Raw genomic sequence first — 11,449 nt, forward strand, 5'->3', positions numbered from 1 at the left:
GGGTCTATGGCTATGAGAATGATAAATATATCATAGAGCAACATAATAATTAGTAACAATTGCCAAATTAACATAACTATAATTTTAAACCATTAGTCAAAATTGTCACTATGAGCTTGCTAGAAGTATATGCAGTATCTATCATATGTTTAATAAAAGTCTTAATAGATGATGTGGTAGGAGACAATAATTGAAGAGTGTGGGAATGCTAATAAGCTTTCAATCTCCATTTTGATTTTTTTTTTAAATCCACATAATTCTAGCCATAAATCTTAGGTTAGTAGCCACAAAAATTATCAATTAATTTCAATTAAATAATAATTCATCAATTAAATAATAAAAAAGAAAGTCAAATCCAAAATTAATGAACTAATTATTCTTGAATTTTTTTAGAATGAGTTATTACATAATTCCTAACATTTATGTTAATTATTTGATAATATATATTCTATTAAATTAAACATAATATTTATTACTTAATAACTTAAGTTGATTTTAAATTAAATTATATTTAAGTTATAAACTATAAAAACTTATTATTTAAGTTTTACTTTAAGTATTAAGGTTATTTGATAAAATTAACTTAAATTTTTTTCTAAATCATTAAATTGACATATTTATCTTTATAAATTATAACTAAAAATAGGTAAAGTCACATTATGAAGTAGTAAAAAAGATTGTGTTAAAACAAATAAAGGTAAAAAAGTAAAATAAAGAGGTGGACTTAAGAATAAGTTAATTATTTTTATTTATTACGTAAAATTATTTTTATTTTAAGTTATCTTATTAAGTTATTTTACCAATATACTTAATTTATTTAATGACTTTAATTAAATTATTAAGTTAGTTTATCAAATACCCGCAGGGAGTAGAAATTGAAATAAAATCATAATACTTCATAGAAGTACCTATATTTATATGGTTTGATTTTCATGGATTTTTTTTTAATTTCTATTTTTATTTCTAACAAGCAATCCAAATGTAATAATGAATAATAAAAAAAAGGAATCAATCCTCCGTTCCCATTTCTTATTCCAATATTCTAAATATGTCTTCTGCATTAAAAATGTTGAAATGGAGATCAAAATGGGATATTCATTTAATTTCTCATTGATACCTTGTCCATTCTATAATTAAAAATGAGAGCATCAATAAAATGTTTACTCTAAAGGAAACCAAAACAAAAATTTATTAACATTTTGATATTTTACCATACATTCACCTCCATTCTCATTTGTATTTGGTAAAACTTAATAACTTATATTGATATTGAATTAAGTCATATTTAAGTTATTGATTTAAGAATTATAATTTAATTTTTACTTTAATACTTGTTTTATAAAATTAACTTAAAATTTATTTTAAATCATTAAATTGACATATTTATAAAATAAGATAATTTTTACTTTATTAAAGTTGTTTAGTAAAATTAATTTAAAATTTATTGTAAATCATTAAATTAATATATTTATCTTTATAAATTATAACTAGAGAAAATAAGGTCAAATAACAATGGAAGTCATCAAATGACAAAAGGAGATCGTTAAGGTAGTCAGGGCAAATAAATGTAAAAAGATAAAATGAAGAAGTAGATTTAAAAATAAATTAATTGTTTTTACTTATTATTTAAAACAATTTTTTTATTTTAAGTTGTATTATTACTTTATTTGACCAAATATACTTAATTTACTTAATGACCTAAATTAAGTTATTAAGTCACTTTAAGTTATTAATCTGATTTATCAAATACCCATGTGTTCTCCAACTTATATTTCTTTTATTTTCATATTTTATTTTATCAGTTTTATTGATATAATAATAATAAAAGATATTATAATTGTGACTTGATTAGCAATATTTTTGGAAAATAGTTGTCTAATTTGAAAAACATATATTTATCAACCATAATTTTTTAAGAATTTGTTCTAAAAATATATATATTATTTTTAGAACACTTTTTGAGGTGCTTTTAGAACTTTTTAGAGTATTCCAAGAAATTATTTAAAAATTTGAAAAATACTTTAGGATTTTTTGTATTATATATAAGTGTACAATATCTTTAAAGAGAATAATTTGAGAAAACTATTTTTTATATTTAATTCCTGAAACAAATTTTTTCCCTGAAAAATAATTAAAATTATTTTTTTGAATACCTTAAAATCTTAGAATATTTTTAAAAAGTAGTTCTTAATTATTTTTAAGAATAAAATTATATTTATGAATTCAAATATGAAAAAATAGTTTGCTTAATTTATTCTTCAAGTGAGTGCAAATAGCTACCCATGTTTCTTATCTCAAGTTTATTTTAAAATGTTGCCTCATATTCATTGTTAAATGTATAGGCAAAAATAAATAAGACATAGAAATTAAGATATAAATTAATGGGAGTCGGATACAAAATCATGAGATCCGAAAGTGTATGAGAGTTAGGTATAAAACCATGAGATTCGAAAGTGCATGAGACTCGGGTATAGGAAGTATGAGATTCGAAAGTGTGACAACATATTAAGAATATAAAAAAATGAGATTAAGATATAAAGTCATTTGAAAGTATAACATCGTATTAAAGGTATCAAAAAATGTGATTTAAGTATAAAGTCAAAATTTAAGATGTGAGATCCGAAAATGTAATACCATATTAAAGGTATCAAAGAATGAGATTCAAGTATAAAGTGGTAAAATCCCATTTGAATGTTTCTAAGAGTACTTTTTAAGGTAGAAAATTATTATCATCTAAAGTAAAGAAAATGGTTTTTAACAACACTTTTCCAAAGAACCCTTTAGCATCTCACCCTTTTATATTATTAATATTTTAATATTTTTTTAAAGAAGCAATTTTCATACGTTTTGTGTTAGGTTGTGTAGTTAGAGCATGGGCATCCGCGGCCTAAAAAGGGACGTGCTCATTGCCCACGTGCGCCACACTTGCCGGTCCAGCGCAGCCATCCGGTTCCGCTTCCACCCCACAAACTTTATTTCACACGTCGCCCGCGGTTTCACTCTACTCGGTCAAAAACCGCTTTTCTTTGACCATTTACAATAAAAATAATTAAAAAATATATATTTTCTCAAATTCACTTAAATATTAAATATTTTTCTTTAAGTTATGTTTAGTTTTTAAAAAATATTAAAAATAATTTTAAAAATAATTTTTTCATATTTGGTTTCACAGTAAAAAATACAATATATATATATATATATATATATATATATATATATATATATATAATTAAAATTAATTAAAAATTATATCTTTTAAAATTATTTAACTTTTATATAATAAAAATAACAAATGAAATAAATTTTAAAAAACATATAAAAATAATTTAATAATCTTAAATCTATTTTTTATTTATGCATTTTGCTTTTTACTTTTTTGACATGGAACCAAGAATAGCTGAAATCTAAAAAATAATTTGAATAATTATTTATCTTTTTTTAAACATAAAATAGATGAGTAATTATTATTCATTTATTTATTTTTTACCATATTTTGATCATAGGGTATTTAAAGAAAAATAAAGAATCATATTATAATTATACCTTTACCACTTTGTAATTTTCTTTAGTGTAATTTTTACTAATTATGGTCATTTATCTAAATATAAAGAGAAAAAAAATCTTAATGGAATATCCTTCTAGTCTTAAATGCTTGTTTTATCCTACATGCCATTTTGTTTTATTTTCCTTATTTTATATGACAGCCGACGTGACAATGCCGCCAAAAATAAAAGCTACCCATTCGGTGATAAATGATGTCAGTAGACTGTATACATCATGACAAGAACAAAAATAAATAAATAAATAAATAATAAAAATAAATTTTAATTTAATTTTAGAATAAATTATAAAAATCACTCATATATTTTCATTGCATGTGACAGTATTTATACTTTTTAGTAGAAGTGTTTTATATGGAAATATTTTGAAGAGAATCATTATTATGAGTTTGAAGTGATTCCAAAGTATTTAATTTAAAAAGTGTTTTTGAAAAATAAAACCACATTTGATAAAATTTGGAAAATATATTTAAAACATTGAAAAAATACTTGTAGTATTGAAAAATCAATTTAATGTTTATGAAAAATATTTTATAGGTAATTATTTTAAAAATATTTTTATATAAAAAATATTTCAAACAAAAAGATTGTCAGATATATTATAAATATTTCTTTAGAAAATATTATAAATGATTTTTCAATGTTATAAGTAAATTTTTATACTTTTAAAAGTATTTTTTAAATTTTATCAATTTTTTTTTAAAAAAAAACTCATTTTAGACAACTATTTTCAATCCCACCCGGAATCTCATAAGATACATACATCTATCTTTAAGCCGATCTAAAATCTAACACAATAGAAAATAATGAATTTAAAACTACTTTATAATAAAGATGTAAGTATTTGAAACTCATAAAGTTCCATATCAAAATCCTTGTGTTGAATGCCATGTTGGAAAATTTTAGATCCTCACACTATTAGCCACGTGGGTGTCCCATGGGCGTGCACGTGGTCTGTACGCTTGTTGGATAAAAAGAAAATTTGATATAATTAAATGAAAAATCTGGAAACAATTTTAATAAAAGGAAAGAAAATCCGGCTAAAATCCTTGGAAAAATTAATGAAAATTAAGATTCTAGAAATCATTAATTACACTCATCTACTCATGCCTTCGCTTTTCTCCACAATTATGATGGCAAAATATTTGGTGGAGGGAGAAAGGGGCCGGGGGGCGGGGGGCGGCATTTTCCAGAAAAATCCATTTAGAGAGAGGACAGAGGAGGGCAATCTTGGAATTTTGATTCCGGGGTACTGGAATTTACCTTTTTAACTCGAGGGAAGTAACCATGGTTAAGGGTGGTGGTAGGTGGTTTTGACCAGTCTGGTTTGGTGGGCGTTGGGTTGGGACAGACCTGTCCATAAAACGCTTCTCTTTCTGCTTCCTACTTCCTTCTTTGTAGGGAGAGCCTCTCAATTCAACTATCACCCACCTGCACACACCCAACTCACCAAATCATTGCTTCAATTTTTGTTGTTCTGTGAGTTGGGGGGCTCTCTCTTTTGATTCTTCCTCTCGGAAAATCTATTTATCTTTTCTACAATTTGGATCTGTTTGGTTTGCTCCGATTCTAGTTTTTCGTTTAATAATTCGGGAGGATTTGGTGTTCCGGCGAAGCGTCCGGAATCATCATGCAATCGAGCTCTGTGAAGGTGTCACCGTTTGATCTGATGTCGGCGATAATCAAGGGAAGCATGGACCAATCGAATGTGTCGTCTGAGTCGGGCGGCGCTGCCGCGATGGTGTTAGAGAACCGGGAGTTTATCATGATCTTGACGACGTCTATCGCGGTGTTGATCGGGTGCGTTGTGGTGTTGATATGGCGGAGATCCGGCCAGAAGCAGTCGAAGACGCCGGACCCTCCCAAGCCGTTGATTGTGAAGGACCTGGAAGTGGAGGTGGATGACGGCAAGCAGAAGGTCACCATATTCTTCGGAACACAGACGGGAACTGCGGAAGGCTTCGCTAAGGTGAGCTTTTCTTTACTGATCCATGGAATTTATACACAAAAATTTAGGATTATAGCCATGAAATCGTTTCTTGGATTGGGTTGAATGAAATATTGAGTATTCGAATTAAACTTTTTGTGAGTGTATTCTTCCTTTTTCTTCCTTTTTGTCTTTTTATTGAGTGTGTTGATTCATGATGTGAAGGCCCTTGCTGAAGAAGCCAAAGCTCGGTATGAAAAGGCGATCTTCAAAGTTGTTGATTTGGTAGGTTTGATTAATCTTTGTTGACTTTTTTTTTTATTTTTTGGAATTTTATGGGGTTTTTAAGTAAATAAAATTATTGAATAAATGACAGGATGATTATGCTGGTGATGATGACGAGTATGAAGAGAAATTGAAGAAGGAAACTTTGGCTTTCTTCTTCTTGGCTACGTAAGCTTAATCATCATGTACCTTTTCTTTTAGGGTCCTTTTGGGTGCTTTTCAAAACATGTTCTTTTCTTTCTCTGTAATGATAATTTGATTTGCAATTGGAGAAACCACTGATTGCTGGAAAAAAAAAAAAAGGATTTTTGAATGGGAAATATGATCGCAAATGGGCCCTTAATATTATACAATTTCGGGTTTTTGTTCTTATGACTTGGTTAATTGGTTAGGTATGGAGATGGTGAGCCAACCGATAACGCGGCCAGGTTTTATAAGTGGTTTGCAGAGGTAAATATGGTTTGTTTGACTATGAATTTCTCATGTTTGGTGAATAAAAAATGGTGCAATTTGTTGATGTTTTTCACTCTTGAGTGTAGGGGAAAGAGAGAGGGGAATGGCTTCAAAATCTTAAATACGGAGTGTTTGGCCTTGGAAATAGGCAATATGAGCATTTCAATAAGGTGTGGAATTGCGTTCCGATTTATTATAAGGCTTTTCTTAATCTAGGAGAAGAAACTATGGTTTTAACTTTTATTGTTTCTTTTTCAATTATACATTATTGCGTTGGTTACGCCTGATTTATGATCTTGTCCACGGGAAACAGGTTGCAAAGGTGGTCGATGATATCATTACCGAGCAGGGTATGTTATACTTTTCCCTCCCCTTTGTAACATGTTTTTCTGCAACTTCTTGTCTGTTTCTTATGTTTTTAAATAGTTTATTTTAATCTGATGTCATAATACTTTATTGCTTTGGATGTCAAGTTATTATGACTGTAATAAGCTTCTTGGATATGGAAAATGTTGTCAATAGGCTCTCCTATGAGTTTTGTCTGTTTCACACCCCGTAAAAAAAATTATCATGTGCCTTTTGTTGTTGTCATTCCCAAAATCTTTGCAATGGGATTTCTTGGATGACTAAAGAGTCCGTCACTTATATGGGTTCCTGTGATGTTTTGGAGGTGCAGCTCATCTTAAATTTATCAGCTTTCCAAGTTTACCCGCATATTTCTTCATAAACTTTGTTTTCTGGAATTGATGTTCTGGATTTTCTGGGCCTTGACTTTGGGTGGTCCAGATAATTTATAGAACTTGGAGAATTGTTTATATGAAGAGTTAACAAAAAAATTTAAACTGCCAGTTGTTTAATGGAATAATTTCAATAATGTCTCTGTTTTGGGTACAATTTTTGATTAAGTGTTTGGTGCCCCTGATTTAAAAATGTTCATTGTCAAATTGGTTCAAGAGTTTGAGAATGTTTTGTATTCTACTGGGCTGCTAATTGCTGGCAGTGAAATATCTGGATATCATTTTCCGGTATCAAATGGTAGTTTATTTATGGAATCAGGTGAAAAATAGTGGGTATCTGTCACGCCTCTTCAATTTCCAATAAAAAATGGAATTATATGATCATTTAGTCTAATTGGGTTTTGACCAAATACTAAATTAAAACACTCCTAGAGAATTGTTATCATCTAAGAGATGAAAAGATTTATTGCTGTAATTAGCTTGTTGAGTTGTGCTTCTATTTTCATCAAATTCGTTCCCTTGAGCTGACATGATCTTTATTCATTTCAGGTGGAAAGCGCATTGTCCCAGTGGGTCTTGGGGATGATGACCAATGCATTGAGGATGACTTCGCTGCATGGTACAAAAATTGAATCACTACCCGGAATATACAATGTGTTGATGTGCATTCCCTTTTATATTAAAATAATCTTATATCTTATGTCAACTGTTGCTATTCTAGGCGTGAGTTGCTGTGGCCTGAGTTGGATCAGTTGCTTCGGGATGAGGATGATGCAACAACTGTTTCTACCCCTTACACAGCTGCTGTGTTGGAATACAGGGTTGTATTTCATGACCCAGAAGGTGCATCAATGCAGGACAAGACCTGGGGTAGTGCAAATGGTCATACTGTTCATGATGCTCAACATCCATGCAGGTATCAAAGAAAGCTTTGCCTTACAACTTAATTCTCAATTTTTTATCGTTTCTGTAATCTAAAATGATTGGCATCTCTGCATGAAGAGCTAATGTGGCTGTGAGGAAGGAGCTTCATACCCCTGCATCCGATCGTTCTTGTACGCATCTGGAATTCGACATATCTGGCACTGGACTTACGTAAGTTGCTTTTCTGAATCATTTCAATCTGAATATGTTCTTGTAATGGGGGTGGTTATGACATTTTTTGCTTATTTATTTTATTTTGTTGTTTATTGAAAACAAAAGCAAATTCTTTAGACATGTATTTACTCTTGGCCTCTTTGACCTCAGATATGAAACAGGAGATCATGTTGGTGTGTACTGTGAGAATCTGACTGAAACGGTGGAGGAGGCTGAAAGGTTGTTAGGCTTTTCTCCAGATGTTTACTTTTCCATCCATACCGAAAGAGAGGATGGCACACCACTTAGTGGAAGCTCTTTGTCACCTCCTTTCCCACCATGCACTTTAAGAACAGCACTAACTCGGTATGCAGATGTTTTGAGTTCTCCCAAAAAGGTTAGTTTCTTTCCTCAAGTCAATATATCAAAATAATTTTTTTATTGATGAAATTTGAGTTTGCTAATTTTTTAGTACTAATTGTTTGAATGCATTTATTTTCCAGTCTGCTTTGAATGCTCTAGCCGCCCATGCTTCTGATCCCAGTGAAGCTGAGAGGTTGAAATATCTTGCATCTCCTTCTGGAAAGGTTGGGAATTTTCATGCAGATCTTTGATATGAAAACTGGTTCCCTTGTTATGCCTCTCATGAGAATATGTTGTTTTACAGGATGAATATGCACAATGGGTAGTTGCAAGTCAGAGAAGTCTCCTTGAGATAATGGCTGAATTCCCATCTGCCAAGCCTCCACTTGGAGTTTTCTTTGCAGCAGTTGCTCCACGCTTGCAGCCCAGATATTATTCCATCTCATCCTCCCCAAAGTGAGTATTTCTGTCCTTTCAAATATTAGATCACATCTTTTTGCTGTTAATACCTCTAGATGTCAACTGTGTAATACACTATGATGCCGTAAAACTGTAAATTGAATTCATGACACATATTTGGCCTTGTGCAGCAAGAAAAAGATCTCTTGGGCTGCCATATTTGGTTATATGAAAAAACCAACTTAGCTTGACAGATGATCAGATGTTGATCCTTGTCACATAGTAGTTGGTTGCAGTCATTCAATTAGGCCAGTTTTAGATGATAAGATTTCTAGAGTTGGACAGTTCCTTTGAATTAGGGCATGATGTGTGGCTACCCAATGATCCTTGTAGTAAATAAGAGAATATTTTTTTTCCCAAGAAAATATAGGTGTTCTTGAGGAGGATATGCTATAAAATTTTGATCTTCATCCTTTGAATAGGAGAAGGAACTGTCATATGAAGACTTTGGCACTCTTGTGGAAGGAAAAACTTCTTTTGGTGACAAAGAAAGCCACCAATATATCCTGTAAATGGATGTTATGTATTAATTACCTGTGATGATGTACTTTTACAGGATGGCATCATCTAGAATTCATGTCACTTGTGCCTTGGTTTGTGATAAGATGCCCACAGGACGGATTCACAAGGGTATTTGTTCAACTTGGATGAAGGTACTGCATTTTATTTCTTTATTTTAGTTCTTTTAACTTATTGATGATAGTGGTCACATTTTAAAGAGCTGGGCAAGGTAACAGAAAATGATGAAGGAAAAAGAGCGGAAATAGGAAAGGTATCAGACTATTATGAATGAGGAAGTCACTTGAGCTCCATAAAGGTGGACATATGTTCTCAAATCTTACTGGCCTATATTGGGGTCATTCCATGACATACCAGGAATATCTATCCACATTACTGGAATCAAGAGCTCTTCTCGAAATTTATTTTTCACTGTTAATCTGATTGAACACTGTCTGGTTCAGTTATGGCCATATCTCTCACGTCTCAGATCTGTGGACTTTAACTTTCCTTTTCTAAAAGCTTCCAATTTTTTTCGCAGAATGCTGTGCCCTTGGAGGAAAGCCAAGATTGCAGCTGGGCGCCAATTTTTGTTAGGCAATCCAACTTCAAACTTCCTGCTGATACTTCAGTGCCGATTATCATGATTGGCCCTGGCACCGGATTAGCTCCTTTTAGGGGTTTCCTGCAGGTTTTAATTGACAGACTTGACCATTTAGCGACTTCGGCCTTCTTACTTCATATTGCTTCAACCGACTGACCTGATTTATGTTTTCATTTCACAGGAAAGATTTGCTCTTAAAGAAGCTGGAGCAGAACTAGGATCATCCATATTATTCTTTGGATGCAGGAACCGAAAAATGGTAAGTCAGACCCTAATCTATTTTATGAACAAATGTGGCTATATTTTGTGTCAAATGTGAAACTTTAATTTTGTGTGCTCCTATCTTTGCAGGACTACATTTATGAAGACGAGCTGAATGGCTTTGTTGAATCTGGTGCGCTCTCAGAGCTGATTGTTGCTTTCTCACGTGAAGGACCCACCAAGGAATATGTACAGCATAAGATGATGGAGAAGGTACGGGAAGGGCCATTCATCCAAAGTTTTTGTTTTTATATATTATTGTCCATTTGTTTGAGATGCTAAGTGCATGTTTGCTTTATATCTAGGCGTCGGATATTTGGAATGTAATTTCTCAGGGAGGCTACATTTATGTCTGTGGTGATGCCAAAGGCATGGCAAGGGATGTCCACAGAACTCTTCATACCATCTTGCAAGAGCAGGTACGTTCATACAAATAAAATCAACATCCCTGAATCGACAAATGGCTGCCTCTACCCACCTTGATAAAATCATCATACCTAATGTTTACCACCACCCATTACAATATTTTTTATGGTTAGAAACAAAGAACAGACGTGCCAGTAGCGCCCTGCCCATGGTCCCAATCCTTCACCTTCAAAAATGTGATTGCGATGTTTCATATTTGTTGACAACTGGCACAAAAAGCCATTGGGTGTGTCTGGCAGAAACGCGTGAACACACATTTAATTTCTATCCAATGCTTTTTCCAACCGTTATTTTATGTTTTCGGAATGGAATTTAATCTAACTGATCACATTTACCAACTTGTTGATTTCAGGGATCTCTAGACAGCTCCAAGGCTGAGAGCATGGTGAAGAATCTGCAAATGACTGGGAGGTATCTACGTGATGTGTGGTGATTACTCTTCTATGCAGGCTTCGGTAGAAAAAGGAAAATGAAGGGAAAAAAAACATATTTTACCGAGGCCAAATTGTCGGGATAAACCAAGTATATGGGAAGGCCTTGAAATCCTTCAGGCAGAAATTGCAGTTTGTCCCTATAGTGATTGGTTCTGTGATTCTTTTTACTCTTTCCTTAAGAGGAATTTTTTTGTTCATGTAATTTATATATATATTATTATTGATAATAATTTCTAGGCATAGTTACTGGACTTTGTAATTTTCGTTATATGAACCAACAAGAAGGTTCAAATGACAAACAAAGACTTCGATTTTCGGGTTCCTAATGTAATTCTCTTCTTGGGTTGATTTATTTTTGCTTGGGA

The 11,449-nt window shown here is 31.7% G+C and overlaps 1 protein-coding gene across 1 annotated transcript; it reads left to right on the forward strand.

Annotated features, from left to right (window-relative positions):
- Window positions 1–4,944: 4,944 nt before the first annotated feature.
- Window positions 4,945–11,449, forward strand: LOC117924990 (NADPH--cytochrome P450 reductase). The gene is made up of 18 exons (XM_034843757.1): window positions 4,945–5,529; window positions 5,713–5,772; window positions 5,864–5,940; window positions 6,165–6,222; window positions 6,312–6,395; window positions 6,539–6,575; window positions 7,512–7,581; window positions 7,684–7,878; window positions 7,965–8,057; window positions 8,211–8,436; window positions 8,543–8,626; window positions 8,707–8,858; window positions 9,418–9,514; window positions 9,901–10,050; window positions 10,145–10,222; window positions 10,315–10,437; window positions 10,530–10,643; window positions 11,003–11,449. The coding sequence occupies exons 1-18, from the start codon at window positions 5,191–5,193 to the stop codon at window positions 11,081–11,083; spliced, it is 2,118 nt and encodes a 705-aa protein (XP_034699648.1). The 5' UTR covers window positions 4,945–5,190; the 3' UTR covers window positions 11,084–11,449.

Source organism: Vitis riparia, chromosome 11 (assembly GCF_004353265.1).
Source record: "Vitis riparia cultivar Riparia Gloire de Montpellier isolate 1030 chromosome 11, EGFV_Vit.rip_1.0, whole genome shotgun sequence".
In the NCBI taxonomy this organism is placed as follows: Eukaryota; Viridiplantae; Streptophyta; class Magnoliopsida; order Vitales; family Vitaceae; genus Vitis; species Vitis riparia.